Genomic DNA, 16,128 nt, shown 5'->3' with positions numbered 1-16,128 from the left:
TACAATACAAACTATGTATCAGTAAATTAATAATAAATCTAGATTTGCGCTAAACTGACCTAGTTTTATGAAGAAAATGTTAAAAATGAACAGCTGGGGAGGGGAAGAAAGTACACCAAAGTAGTATTGCCTACTAAAAGGAAAAAATCCTACAGCAGCCCTGAAGGTTCATGGACAAATAATTAAGGCCTAACACAACTAGACTTTAGTCATTCATGGCCCCCAACAATCAATGGCATTTATGAATAGAACCTAATATGGTAGAAGTTGAGCTGTTATTCCACCTACATAAGAATATGTTCATAAAAATCTACATTCCATTTCTATGCTATGTTTTCTTATAATTCCATAACACTACACACAAAATGTAAAATAAAGCATTTTTGAAAAGAGATTTTACAGTCTCACAGTCTCTCTCTCTCTCTCTCTCTCTCTCTACTTACCCAAATCTGCATATCTTGTCTTACAAAATGCTCTCCGCCCTCCAAAACACAGGTCATATTGCGGAAGATGTGGATCATCATTGCCATGTTCAACAGCTTCATAGGCATCCTTTTTATACATATATGTTACAAACCCATAATTGTCCCTAGAAAATATTTTAATACCATAATTAATTACAATATGGTAGCAATTAAGCTGTAAGATGCATAAAATATTAGTGAAGCAGAGAAGCAAATGAGTGTTTGTAGTTAAGAATATAAATGTAATATTTCGCACCTCTATTAACTCAGTTTGTTAGACATCAGTTTGTTGTCCCCAGAACCATAATGTTAAAATTTAGAAATAAGCGTCTCATAATAGAATTGTAATTTTACTTAGTACTAGGATACGGAACAAGCAAATAATAAAATAACTTTAACAACATCTGAGAACATATGTAACAATATTTTTTACAGGTTCAATGGTGTAGATCAGACCTAAAAGCGGTGTAGATCAGACCTAAAAGCCAAAGAGATTAGATTATAATTTTTAAAATAACTGTTAAGTTTCAAATTTATAGAGCGCTCTAAGACATTCAACACGAGAATGAGGGATATTACCCTGTAGTTTTCAGGACTGTTTATGTCATCCTCAGAAACAGAAATAACAATTGTGTTCTTCAAGATATTGGGGAATATAATAGCCTGAAAAACACAGCTTGTACGATACGACAAATGAGTCACTACACTATCAATTATGTGTTTTACGATCAATCTTTGCTATGGAAAATGATCGTATGGCGTCAGTGGCCGGGAGTTCCCAGGCGGGAAGTTCAGCCGCCAAGTGTAAGTCTTATTGAGCGTGCAGCTACATTGAGTGACTTGCGCGTCCACAATGGGGATGAAATAATGATGAGGACAGCAAAACTACCAGTCGCCGAGGAAATCTCCCACCCCAGCCGGGAATCGAACCCGAGCCCCCGTGCGTGGAATCTTCGCTTTGCTGTCATCTAATTTAGATGATAAGGTGCACAGCCTGGCAATTAACATGTGTCCACCCAAAAGCACTGGGACTGACCAGGCATACACTTAGAATAAATTGCAGTGACAGAAAGTATCCACACCATCTGCAATTTTGCAATTTGAGGAACCACTTCATACAATTCATATATATATTTGAATAAAAATTTACAATTCCTACAAGTGACAACAAGGTAAACACATAAACAAGGCAGATCATCTGTAACATCAAATCATTAAAAATGACAGTCTGCTGGGACAGATAAAGACTGCAAATGAAACCCCTCAACCCTTCAACAACAGCAACAGGATCGTTAAACACAAAGAAGATTCCTCATCTGATATTTCCAACCCCAGTAGCAGTAGCATCTCATCACTCTTATTAATAAGACAAATGTTTTCATTTAATTTGAAAACTATTTTGTCCTTATTCACAGGCTCTACAACAATGCCTTCTAGGGTCATTTCCACTACTGTTTGTATACAGTAGACATCTGAAGCTGTATGTATTCTCCTTCCTATTCAAGATTTAGACAAGATATTATCACCTCCACTTACAAGTACTGGATAAGTCGTTACAACAGGCTCTGGTGTGGATTCTCCAAACAGACTTTACACCATTCATGCTGTCTCACTCTTCAAAGAAACATCAAAATTAGAATCAGTTTCCTCAGATTCTTTTCTTTTTTGTGTACTTGGCACAGCTTTGGTTACAGGCATACTTTTCTGGCTGATGCTACTCACTAGCAATTTAAGGAATTCAACAGTAACTTCAGTTCACAGGTTTATTCAAAGCAACCACTACACTTTCAGTCAGTTATGCACACACGCAGCAGAGAGCAGCACAGTCTACAGTTCTCTATATATCACCAACAGATGGTGTTAAAGAATCTCTTATTCCCCAACATCCTATCTCGAGGGGGATGGACCAGCTCCACCAGTCACAGATCTTTGTGCCATCCAGCTGCTGGAGAATGATTCATCTTATTTTATCATCTCGGCATGCCGCATCTCTTCCACTACTGCTTTTTTACGCAAGTGCTGTGGTTTTTGTTCTCCTGAAATAGAACTCTATTCATTTTTCCACCTATGCCGAACGACCTCAGTGATCTATCACCTTCAATGGAACTCCTTTGCACGATTCTTTCTGGTTGCTGATTCTGTGACCCACATACCATGGTTATTAGTTTGCCATCATCTAGGAAGTGAGCTGGAGTCAATGCCATCTCTCTCTCTCTCTCTCTCTCTCTCTCTCTCTCTCTCTCTCTCTCTCTCTCTCTCCCCCCCCCCCCTTGAGTGACGGGTCTAGAGTTTATTGTGGCTTTTATTCGTATCAGCATGGTGTTTAGGCTCTCTTCACTCACCTGAGAGCGACCAAACACCTTCCTCAAGTGATACTTGCACAGTCTATCATGAGTTCCCACAAGCTTACAAAGAAGGGTTGGTCCTCATCACATACTAAGCTCATTGGAAGTTTGTGAGATCATAACAAGGGTAGTTCTGAGGTGCTACTTCCTCCTGATCAATTTTAATGTAATTTTAGATGGGTTCCTCGCAACTTATTTAATAAGGAGCAAAGGTGTGCTTCAGCAGTAATCCGGTTGCTGGGAAAAAAGTATATCCTCCTCCTCCTCCTCCTCTTCTTCTTCTTCTTCTTCTTCTTCAGACAGGCATAGAACTCAGTGGCCATTCTCCTTGCACTATAACTCGAAAGTCTTGCCAAACAGGTTAATGCTTGCCTGTCAATGTTCGCTCTTGATCATGATGCATATGCAGGAGGGAGGGGGGGAATGGTCCCACATTTCACAGTTAAAACACACTTTTTCGCACTAAAAAACACTCTCTTTCCCAGTGAAAAGACACATTTTCCTGGTTAAAAATACATTTTCTCCATGTTACGTGACACTATACTTTCCCTCAGAACTGTAAAACTTATCAACCCTTCAAACGGTGGGTTTTATACACTGGTGTGGAACTTCCCGGTACTTTAAGAAATGAAACCCAGCAAAAAAAAATAAAGCATTTTGGATGGCTCTCCCATGTAAAGCAACATGAACATTGCATATTTTTGTATTACGGAAGTATAAATACGAATTCCATCAATCATAGCATGTTAGTTTTTGAAGCACTAAGAAAGAGAAATTACAACGCAATTTTATCAACAAATCATAACTCACATGATATTATTTTGCCAGCTGATATTCAGAGCATAGGACACATGATGTAGTCAGCCAACAGCAACATCACAGTCAAGTAGCACAAACACACACATAGGACAGGTTCATGGTTTAAATTAATAAACATACAGTATATCTACATGAAAAACTAAGGTTTCATATAGAATATTGCTCTTTTTTGTGTGTGTGTTATACTGTAATATATATCAGACAAAAATGACGACATAAATGTTTGGTCTTCTGGGCCCAAAATTTTTCTTGGTGTTTGGCCCGGAAAGTGTTAAGTTTTGACAGAATCAAATGGTCTGCGATTTAAGAAATTCATCACACATTCTCCCTGAAAAGTTGTACACTTTGTGTAAAAGGAAATTTACTTTGAAAGTAATGTTTCTCAAACCACTATTCATGATTTTTTCCCACTACCTACTAGAAATAGGTAGCAAACAGTTAAGTCCCACAATCATCACTGAAAAGACGGACATACACAGACCTGTTAGAAATAGGTTTGTTTGAACAGTTACCAGAGAGCACCAGAAGATAGGCATTACTGCGTGTGCACAGCTATGATGACAAATGAAGTCCATATTTGGTGTTTGCTCTGCACATACACCTTTCATTACAGTTCTGTTCAGAATTTCTTGTATACTGTGGCATCACACAATCATGTGCAACAGTGCGGCATGTTGTTCAGAGGGGACACACAGAGTTATTGAACTTGGGGGTAATTGTTTAATCATACCCTATCCAGATATGGAATGCAAAATTAGAAAGCTGTCCTTGGCACAATACTCATCTCAAAACTTGACCCTACAACTCAAAATACCCTAATATTTTGCTATGTGGTGATTTTAACATAGATTTCTCTTTTTTATGTGTACTATGCAATACTATTATGTACAATTTTCAATCTAGTTTACATCCACACAGCACTGTGAAAAGCTAATAAGAAAGAATACAAATTTCTTGTAAAAATAAAAGAAAATGGTTTACACCAGAGCTAAGAAGAATAAGCTTTCCATGACTTTTTCAAACTGTATAAAAATTAACAAGGTTACTTGTGAAGCCAAGAAACTGTACAATTGGCAGTTAATACTCTACTCCAGGAGAAAATATAAAACCGTGGGAAATTAAAATGATAAACCACGGTGTGCTGTCAGTCTATAATTTACTGAAGAATTCTGTAAATTTAAAACATAAACAACACATTTGTGTTGTTCATGCCTTAAATAATATCAAGCCTAGCGGAGGTACCAAACAAGTGTTGAAACATGTCTTGTGATCAAAACAAACTGTGTTTCATGGAAGGTAGATACATAAAACTCTGCTAAAACTTTTCAGTGTGGTTTTCAGAAAGCCACTTTTCTTGGTGTACTATTGCTGCATTACCACATGTTCGGTTCTTTATTATGGCATAGTGTCACACATTCTAAAAGATGGAAAAGTGCACTTTCAAGTCAAATAAATTTACTGCCTCTGTGGGGAAGATTTATAAAAGCCATATCTCTTTAACAAGCCGACAAACATAACTTTCTTCTTCTGTAAACCGATTAAATGCATCATTGCCAATAATGTGGAAATAAAATAAAATTGGAAAACAAACTAATAACATATTTTAGTCTTCATTAATTACGCGGATGTGTTTTAATTCATTTGCTAGCTCCCAGCCACAGAAATCCATTTTGCTTTCACTTGACATGAGAGCTGCAAAACAGAGAACAGCAATAATCACTTGACACACATGGGTCACTTGGAGACTACTTCCCACTACAACCCTGACTACTTTGTGCATAAGTGAATTTTATACATCCAACAGCCACGCTTCTTGTAGTGAGAAGCGGAAGAAGGCACTGCTCATACATGACTTCAGCTCTACGTATGTACATGAACCTGCTGGAGACTGCTCAAGGTAACCTAACTTACACAGTTGTGACGCGACACACATTGAAAACCGTTTGCTGTTACAAAGTATTTCGTAGTTTTTGTCCTAAAGCCTTAGACACATTTTGCTGTCAGCGGACACTTGTGTCCCCACTGTGTTTTGTTGTTGTAAACAGTGCATTTTCCTTGCAATGTAAGTTTTATATTGGTGGTTTTCTCTCATTTACGTTTTATTGCTGCAGTTTTATTCTGCACTAGTGGGCTAAAGTAAAATTCTTTGTTGGAGCATCAGTTCTTACCAGTCGACACTACAAATCCAGCAGGACAATAAACGTCCACATGTACTCAACCTGGTGTACAACAAATGCTCTAGCCAACAATATCACCAGATCTTTCTTCACCTGAGCACTTGCGGGACATTTAACTCAAAACTCCTGGAATTTTTGATGTTTTTACGCCTCCAGAGGAAATCAAACACTGTTAGGAGTGCCTGCAGGAAACCTTAGAAGAGCTGATTAAACTCAGTGACTAGATACAGGATCTGCCAGATGCCAAGGAACATGAGGCTGACATAGAAGCTTGTGAAGACTACACTGAAAAATGTACAAATGCACCATCCGAAAGGTGAAAAGGCTTTTAGGAGAAGCACATTCAGCACATAGAACTACAGATGATACACATTTGTCAATCTCAGCAGCTCACCAGCACAATTATGCAGATATCAAGTTGCCTACCCAAATGCATCCCTTCTCAGGTGACATAGAAGCATGGTCACTATTCTCGGAGCAGTTCACAGCCTCCATAGACAAAAACCCAATGGTCGAGCCTATGAACAAGCACATACTCCTCCGTGGATATTTAAATCAGGATTCAGTCAATAGGATTACTGCTAAAGCTGGCACATATGAGAAGACGAAACAAATTTTGTAATCCGTGTATGGGGATAAGAACAGGATTATACAAAGCCACATTGACTTCTTAGAGAACCTTAATTCTCCTACTTCAAGCAGTCCACAGACTGTCAACGCCACTTGCATTGATTGCCATAAGCAGATTCAAGTTCTAAGAGCACTAGGAGATGATGTGGATTCTTATGGGAGAGTGTGTGTCCCCAAACTGCTACATGCATTCCCAGAAGAAATTTGCAGAAACTGGCTTATTCATGCAAGAATACAAAATATCCACATCGGGAATCTCACACATCTCGTGGAGTTTCTCAGTGAGGAGGTGGAGGGAATCACCACCACCACCACCACCACCACCACACACCCACACACACACACACACACACACACACACACACACACACACACACACAGAATATGTGGAGATATTGTTCTACAAGACAATTATGTACCAATAGCACCTACCTTCCATATGAAAGTTAAAACATAGCCTGACAAGAAGAAAAAACAACAAAATTCAGACCCCCTCTGTCTATATCGTGAAGAAAGGGAGTACTGGGGCCAAGATTGCTGAAAGGGTGCGAACTTACAGGCTAGAATACATGCTTTGAAGAAAATGCATCGCTGCTACTTACACCTTAGATATGGTCATGAAAGGCATCCTGCTTGTGTCAGTATCAAAGGACCAACTGGTAGGAGCAAATTGACATGTGCCAGCTTACACACAGAAGTCAGTCATGTTTAGAACCACAGCTCCGGAGATGATAACATTTGAACTGTTGATAGAATCTGCAGCTCAATGTCACTAGAACCACAGCTCTGGAGATGATGACATTTGAACTGTCATGAACTTCTGCTCTCTCAAGGAGAAAAGTTCATTTTGATAGGATGGGATGGGATATTCCACCAATGCCCATGCATCAGTTACAGCTTTCAAAGACATGAATAAACCCTTGTGTCAACTGACAGTATCCCAAGTTGTAGGAGCCATGGCCTTGATGGAGGATATAAATGTGGCAGACCCAAGAGGAGACACCGAATGGATTGTTACTGGAAAATTGTGATTCTGAAACAACCAATTAAGATCTCACATTCATTCTTCATTCAGGAAAGCTACAAAGCTACAATGAGATGTAAAAATACCGGGAATATTTTCATTTGTGAGAAAACTGAAAAAAATGACTCATTAAATGCATGGCATTTGAGCATAATTTGGTCCACTTGTGTCACAGTTTGGACATACGCTGCACCTGTGTTAGTCACTCCATAACAGGATGTCTATGGCGGCTAAGAGATGGTGCTGCTGAGCAGTATTCACCATTAGCAACCCTTAAGAGTGCTTGTTCTTGCTAAAAGATGGCACTGCAGTCTACTAATACTTTAGCAGTCACTTTTTACTATGTAAATATTACACGAAATGCACAATATTGCTTTGCCATGAGCAAGGATGCACCAAGTAACACTATATAAACACAGAATCAGTCAGTAGGATCCTTTGGAGTTTAGTACAGCAATGTTGCAACTTATCTGCGTGTGCTGAAATGTAGTGTGCCGTGATCGTATTTAGAGATTTAAGTCACTCAAAATCTTCTGCATTGATGTTGAATTCTCTTGAATGTGCAATAGCACTAAATCTCTTAATAAATTCCCGAATTTCAATATCAAAATGTTGCTACTCACTAATATTTAAAGGAATTAAACAGTAACTTCATCTCACAGATTTATTCACAGCATCCATTACAGTTTCAGTCAGTTATATACACACGTTGCAGAGGACAGCCTACAGTTTTGAATACAACAGCAACAGATGGCCCAAAAGCCTCCTTTTCCTCCAACACTGGCTCTCCTGATTTTGGCTTACTCTGTTTTTGTTTGGAGGCTTTTCTTTTTCAGCAGTCAAGTATACTGCTGGAGATATGATTTCCTTTGGTTTTGCTGATGCAGGGAAAGGGTGGCAACCTGTGGTACACAGCTGTGTGGGTGGTGGCTGGACAGTACTTAACAGTGTGTCACTTTCAGACATGAACTGTAGCATATTTTGGAATGGAGTGTATCATATCACATAGACTTTGTTTTATTGGTAGAATACTGGGGAAGTGCAATCAAGGAGATTGCTACAAATCTTTCGTGCAACTGGTTCAAGAATATTGCATATGGGACCTGTACCATATAGGACTAACACAAGACACTGAACGTATACAGAGAAGGGCAGAACGAATAGTCACAGGTTTGTTTAATCTGTGGGACAATGTCACAGAGATACTGAAGGAACTGAAGTGGAAGACTATTGAAGATAGATATCAACTATCCCGAGAATGTCTAAATAAAGTTTCAAGAACCAGTTTTAAATGACGGCTATAGGAACATTCTACAACCCCTATGAATCACAGACTTAAGGATTGTGACGATAAATTTAGAATAATTACTGCACACACACACACACACACACACACACACACACACACATACACGTTCAAACAATCATTCTTCCTGCACTCCAATACATGAATGGAACAGGAAGAAACCCTAATAACTGGTATGATGAAACTTATCCTCTTTCATGCACCTCATGGTGGTTTGCAGAGTGTAGATGTAGACATAGATATATAAGGATTATATTGTCTGATTAATAATTATCGCCATATAATCAATGTGTCAATAATGATACAAAGCACAATTTTATGTGTACGTAACATGAATTTGCAAAAGTCAATATTTTTGGAAACGTAGAAAGACCAGTTTGTCACAAAGTGAAGTTTCTAACTGATAAACAAACTATGATTAACTAGTCTTAAAAAATGGCAGTATAACTAATAATAGGAACGTTTGAGATATGAACTTTTTTTCTTATTAATGGATTTGGTGTACCAGTTTTTGATCAGTTAACCTTATATTATGACTCCTAGACCATCAGTACTGCGTAAATCATTGAGCCAATAAAAACACTCATTTATGTAAACTGATTTGGTGTACCAGTTTTTGATCAGTTAACCTTATATTATGACTCCTAGACCATCAGTACTGCGTAAATCATTGAGCCAATAAAAACACTCATTTATGTAAACTGATTACGAAATGTGTGTGCTCAAAAAATTTACTGAAAAATCAACTTTGACTTAAAGGTCTTTCAGTCAAATTTATCTTTTGCACATACCCATGTTCTCGGAAGTGAACGCTTATGTCAATAATTGGACCAAATACTTCAAAACGTTTCCGCAACTGAGCCTTCGATGTTCCTTCATCAATGCGCCCAACATAAATGACTCGGCGTTCCTCAACTTGACGCTGTTTTTCACGGTCACTTATCTGGGAGATGTTTCTGCAGCGTGGTCCACGGAATGGAGAACGTGACCTGCCGAGAGCAAACAAACATGAACACTGCAAATGCAACCACACAATGTTTTCTTTGAAAATGCACAGTTTTTGATTGATGTCACAGTACCAACAATTAATTTTTCTTCCTATGAGTAATATAAGGATGAAAAACACAAAACATTTTGGATAAATAGCAAGGAGAAAAAAATTCAAACAGTTTTTCACAAGCCAAAATAATTTAACAAATTTAGTTGTTCTGATTCTGCCACTGCAAATGCTAAAAATGGCAAACAATGACCCAACATATGAAACCAAGACAGCCACTGTGAAATTCACCAAGCAATTTAGGAAAACTGTGGTCTGTTTGAAAGTGACTCTCAGTGTGTTAACTACTGTGCCACTTCATATGGTGATTTTGTTTAGTTATATTAATGGAGTGATCAGAATCCAAATTAGAACATATAAGTACTCTCCAATCACAAACTTGTGTGTTGGAAATTAATATACAGCTTAACATTTACTTAATACTTTTTCACTTTATATCATGTACTAGCGACTCGGGTTAATTCAAAGGAAGCATCGAGATGTGATACATCACTATTTGGCAGTTGTTTTGTTCAACTAATGACACGGAAGTCATTATAAATGAGTTCTGTGCAAAAATTTCCGAATATTTGTAATTTTGCACTGATAGGGTGTTGAAGCGAAATATGGTTGGCATCACTGCACACACCTGTGTCTAATATGTAACTGCCACAAGGTTCATTTTTGTACGTCTGTTAGTTATTGTTTGATGCTGTGTAGAGTAGAACATTGTGTCGCATAGTTAGCAAATTTCGAAATGGCAGAGTTAGTGGCACAACGCATCAGCATTAGATTTTGCATGGAACTCAATAAAACCTCTACGGAGACACACCAAATGATGCAGGAAGCCTACAGTGATGAATGCTTGAGCTGCACCGTGATACCAATGGTTTACATGGTTTAAAAATGGATGGAAGTTAAGGATGGTACTCATTGAGCAGGTCCTTCGACGTCTACCGACAATGCAAGTCAGGAATGTCAATGAAACTGTGTCTGTAAATGGAAGGCAGACTGTCCGAGAGATTACAGAAGAATGTAACACTTCAGCTGGATCATGTCATGAAATCCTGACACAGCATCTTGGAATGCATCGTGTTGCCACCAAGCTCGACGCAAGGCGTTATGAGTCAAGACCAGAAGACCTTCACCACGTAATCTGAGCTTTTGGATAGCACAAATGAGAATGAGATGTTCCTTAAGAGAATCATAACACGTGATGAGACATGGATCTACAGTTATGATATTGGGATGGTGAAAGGATGAAGATCTGTACTGATAGACGAGATAAAAGATGATCTGCAGATGGTGCTTCACGCGATTCAGCAAAAGGCATACTAAAACCACTTCCGGAAATGAAAATGACATAGGGAGCGGTTTATTAACTGTGTAGGAAAGTATTTTGAAGGAGACCATGCACAATAAGTAAAAGGTAAGTATAGAAAAATTTTATGGACAAAGTTGCAAATTTTTTTGAACAGATGTCATATAAGACAAGAACACTATACTTTCTCCTTCCAGAAAATGTACTGAAACGAACTGTCACTGTCTGGTTCATTATGCAAATATAACAATAAACAGTGCTAAAATGTACTATGTGATTCGAAGTATCAGAACACCCCCAAGAACATACATTTTTCATATTACATGCAGTGTGCTGCCACCTACTGCCAGATCAATCAGCGACCTCAGTAGTCATTACACATTGTGAGAGAGCAGAATGAGGCACTACTCGGAACTCACGCACTTCGAACGTGGTCAGGTGATTGGGTGTCACTTGTCACACATCTGTAAGCGAGATTTCCACACTCGTAAACACCCCTAGGTCGACTATTTCCAATGTGATAATGAAGTGGAGATGTGAAGGGACACATACAGCACAATTCTGTACAGGCTGACCTCGTCTGATGACTGAGAGACCGCCCAGACCGTCGCACAGGAATTCCAAACTGCATCAGGATCCACAGCAAGTACTATGACATTTAGGTAGAAGGTCAGAAAACTTGGATTTCATGGTCGAGCAGCTGCTCTTAAGCAATACATCTCACTGGTTAACTCCACGCGACGTCTCACTTGGTGTAAGGAGCGTACACATTGGATGACTGAACAGTCGAAAAACATTGTGCAGAGTGACAAATCACGGTACACGATGCGGCGATCCGATGGCAGGGTGTGGGTATGGCGAAAGCCCAGTGAATGTCATCTCATCTACCAGCGTGTGTAGTGCAAGCAGTGAAATTAGGAGGCGGTGGTGTTATGGTGTGGTCATGTTTTTTATAGAGGGGGCATGCACCCCTTGTTGTTTTGCATGGCACTATCACAGCACAGGCCTGCACTGATGTTTTAAGAACATTCTTGCTTCCCACTGTTGAAGAGCAATTTGGGGATGGCGATTGCATCTTTCAACATGATCAAGCACCTGTTCATAATGCATGGCCTGAGGCGGAGTGGTTACACGACAATAATATCCCTGTAATGGACTGGCCTGCCCAGACTCCTGACCTCTATCGTATAGATCATCTTTAAGATGTTTTGGAACGCCGACTTCGTGGCAGGTCCCACGGATCGACATCAATACCTCCCCTCAGTGCAGCACTCTGAGGAATGGGCTGCCATTCCTCAAGAAATCTTCCAGCACCAGGTTGAACATATGCCTGCGGGAAGCTGTCATCAAGGCTAAGAGTGGGCCAATGTTGTATTGAATTCCAGCATTACCAATGGAGTGCACCACACTTGTAAGTCATTTTCAGCCAGGTTTCCGGATACTTTTGATCGCATAGGGTATATCCCTTACTAAAGTAATTGTATTAACTTTTCATTTTTCTTTATGCAAACCATTATCTACAGCAATTGTAATCACCCTGCTTCCTACCACTAGTGGGCATTCCAGTTTTCATGGAGGGGGATTGATAGCAAGTGCTTTAAAAACATTGAGTTTCCAAAACATTTTGACATAAAGGATTTCATATATATACAAAGATGATGTGACTTACCAAACAAAAGTGCTGGCAGGTCTATATACACACACAAACATACACACAAAATTCAAGCTTTCGCAACCAATGGTTGCTTCTTCAGGAAAGAGGGAAGGAGAGGGAAAGACGAAAGGATGTGGGTTTTAAGGGAGAGGGTAAGAAGTTATTCCAATCCTGGGAGCGGAAAGACTTACCTTAGGAGGAAAAAAGGACAGGTACACACACACACACACACACACACACACACACACACACACACACACACACAGAGAGAGAGAGAGAGAGAGAGAGAGACAAGCAGACATTTGTAAAGGCCTTACCCTCTCCCTTAAAACCCACATCCTTCCGTCTTTCCCTCTCCTTCCCTCTTTCCTGATGAAGCAACCGTTGGTTGCGAAAGCTTGAATTTTGTGTGTGTGTTTGTGTGTCTACCAACCTGCCAGCACTTTCGTTTGGTAAGTCACTTGTTTTTCGATATATTTTTCCCACGTGGAATGTTTCCCTCTATTTAAACATTCCACGTGGGAAAAATATATCTAAAAACAAAAATTGTGTGACTTACCAAACAAAAGCACTGGCAGGTCGATAGACACACAAACATACACACAAAATTCGAGCTTTCGCAACCGGCGGTTGCTTCGTCAGAAAAGAGGGAAGGAGAGAGAAAGATGAAAGGATGTGGGTTTTAAGGGAGAGGGTATGGAGTCATTCCAATCCCGAGAGCGGAAAGACTTACCTTAAGGGAAAAAAAGGATAGGTATACACTCGCACGCACGCACGCACACACACACACACACACACACACACACACACACACACACACACACACACACACATCAATTCTCTTAAGGAACATGTGTATGCTTTAGCCTGGCAGTTAAACTATGTGGCTGGTATCCTGAAGGTTGCGAGGTTAAAATCCTATTCGGTGTACACCTTTATTATTTTATCTTTACCGAAATGACTGATCATTATTTATTCAATATTTAAAATTATGTGGACAAAGAGTCTAAATGACAAAATAATGAAACAAAGAAAAAATTGAGAGCAAATAAAAAAAGTTAAAATGTTGATTAAAATGACACAACTAGAGATTAGAATTTAAAAACATCATGTTTAAACCAATCAATTAATAAAAATGATTACCATTCATTTTGATAAAAATGTGAAATAGAATCAGTCTGCACCCAATAGGATCTGAACCTGCAACCTTCAGCATACTAGTGTAATTACCACTAGGTTATGGCATTGTTTGGAAATCAATACTAATTTCAAAACTCTAGTGATTCACCAAGAAATTTTGAATTTTCCTTTTTGTCATTGCTTACAAACAAGGACTCTTCTTCATGGTGAATGGCTACAGGGTATGGTCCCTGGTACCTATCCCACACCACCATATACACTGTTTCAAGAAGTCAGTCTCTCGCCTGGGAACCTCTCCTTGTTATTGGTGCCTCTTCTGGAGCATGTTTCTTGGATGTGTAAATTATCAAAGACCCCAGTTTCATGAAAACTGAAAAAGTTCATGGATTCTTAGCCTTGAATGAGCAAGGCCAAGTATTGCTCGTCCTTTATTCCACAGGTCCGCATTCTCTACTTAAGTTTATAAAATTTTTCGAACTGACCTAACAAGACACAATGACATGCTCTAGTCTTTCATGCTGTACATTTTATCCTATAACTTTCCATTACTTGAAATCATTTCAGGAAGATGGTTATACACTTTGAATGACAAAGTACATTTTTCCTCACTCCAAACCCACTCCTCCTGTCCTCCCCACCATTGCATTTTGCACACAGAAGAAACTTCCAGAATTATGATTTTTCATTAAAACACACAAATTAAGCATCAAAACACATTTCTTTGCAGTTTTGAGCAAATTACGATTGAGATTGTCTTTTCCATCACAAATAGCCATAAAGCAGAAGGTTTTACATCAAAAGGAATACTCAGTGCCTTAATACTGCCATTTTTACTATTTGAACGCTATCAGAAGTGAGTGACTGTTTGACAAGAAAATTAGTCTACTTTGCTGATTTTCATTCGCTTGTTATACGGTATTACATTTTGGGGTAACTCTTCCCTTTCTAAAAGGATATTTTTGGCTCAAAAACGGCAGTTTGGCCAATAAGTGGTGTGAGTTCACAAACCTCTTTTTGACCCCTGTTCACGAGTCTGGGTATTTTGACATTGGCTTCTCAATATACACATATTCCTTACTGTCATTACTTGTTAACAATATTAGCTTATTCCCAAGAACAAGCAACTCTTGTGCAAAGAAGTGTGCAGTATACTGCTGCATCCATTTTCAATAAGCTACCAATCAAATTCAAACATCTTAGCAATAATCCACGTGCATTCAAACTGAAACCGAAGAGTTTCCTCATGGGTCACTCCTTCTATTCTGTCGAGGAGTTCCTTGAAAAATTAAGATGATTCTTATTGTATTGTAGATTGCATTTATTTAAACTTATGGAGTGACTTTTTTCGGGTTCCTAAACATTTTATTTTTATCTGTTATTACTTTTATGTTGTACTTTTATGTACTGACATGTTCCACGAAAGAATTACCCAGACGGGATGGAAATCTGTAGATGTGGTGTATATGTACAGACATCCTAACAACTACAATTTCAGAAAAACTGGAAGGTTTATTCAAGAGAACGAGCTTCACAAATTGGGCAAGTCAGTAATGTGTTGGTCCACATTTGGCTCTTGTGCAAGCAGTTATTCGGCTTGGCACTTGCAGGTGGAGGCTGAGGGATATCATGCCAAATTTTGTCTGACTGGAGCGTCAGATTATCAAAATCCTAAGCTGACTGAAGGGTCCTGCCCATAATACTTCATATATTCTCAATTGGAGAGAGATCTGGCGACCATGCTGGCCACAGTAGGGTTTGACAGGCACAAAGACAAGCTATAGAAACTCCTGCTGAGTGTGAGAAGACATTACTTGCTAAAATGAAAGCCCAGGATAGCTTGCCACAGAGGGCAACAAAATGGGGCACAGAATATCAACAACATACCATTGTGTTCTAAGGGTTGCTGCGGATGACAACCGAAGGGTTACTGCTGTGAAATGAAATGGCACCCTGGGCCATCACTCCTGGATGTTGGGCTGTATGGTGGGCGGCAGTCAGGTTGGTATCCCACTGCTTTCCAGGGCGCCTCCAAACACACCTTCAATGGTCATCAGGTCTCAATTCAAAGCAGCATACATTAATGAAGAGGCCTGCTTCAAACTGAGCCCTGCTAACCAGCGAAGACCTATCTGGAGATGCCCTGGATAGTGGCAGCACAGTGATACATCAACAATATTCTACATCCCGTTTTGTTGCCATTCATGGCAAGCCA

General features: G+C 39.3%; 1 protein-coding gene across 11 annotated transcripts in view; it reads right to left on the bottom strand.

The window, feature by feature from the left end:
* The window catches only part of LOC126354480 (peroxisome proliferator-activated receptor gamma coactivator 1-alpha), a 141,934-nt gene that overhangs the window by 17,491 nt on the left and 108,315 nt on the right, over nucleotides 1–16,128 (bottom strand). For all 11 annotated transcript variants that reach the window (XM_050004188.1, XM_050004194.1, XM_050004193.1 and 8 more), the window contains 2 exons: nucleotides 9,557–9,754; nucleotides 444–589 (listed from right to left, as the gene is read on the bottom strand). In XM_050004188.1, the coding sequence (XP_049860145.1) occupies nucleotides 444–589; nucleotides 9,557–9,754 (344 nt within the window). The remainder of the gene's footprint in view (nucleotides 1–443; nucleotides 590–9,556; nucleotides 9,755–16,128) is intronic.

The sequence above is a fragment of the Schistocerca gregaria genome, chromosome 3 (assembly GCF_023897955.1).
Source record: "Schistocerca gregaria isolate iqSchGreg1 chromosome 3, iqSchGreg1.2, whole genome shotgun sequence".
NCBI lineage: Eukaryota > Metazoa > Arthropoda > Insecta > Orthoptera > Acrididae > Schistocerca > Schistocerca gregaria.
Note: the sequence above shows the minus strand (reverse complement) of the source record. Positions and strands in the feature narration are given on the sequence as shown.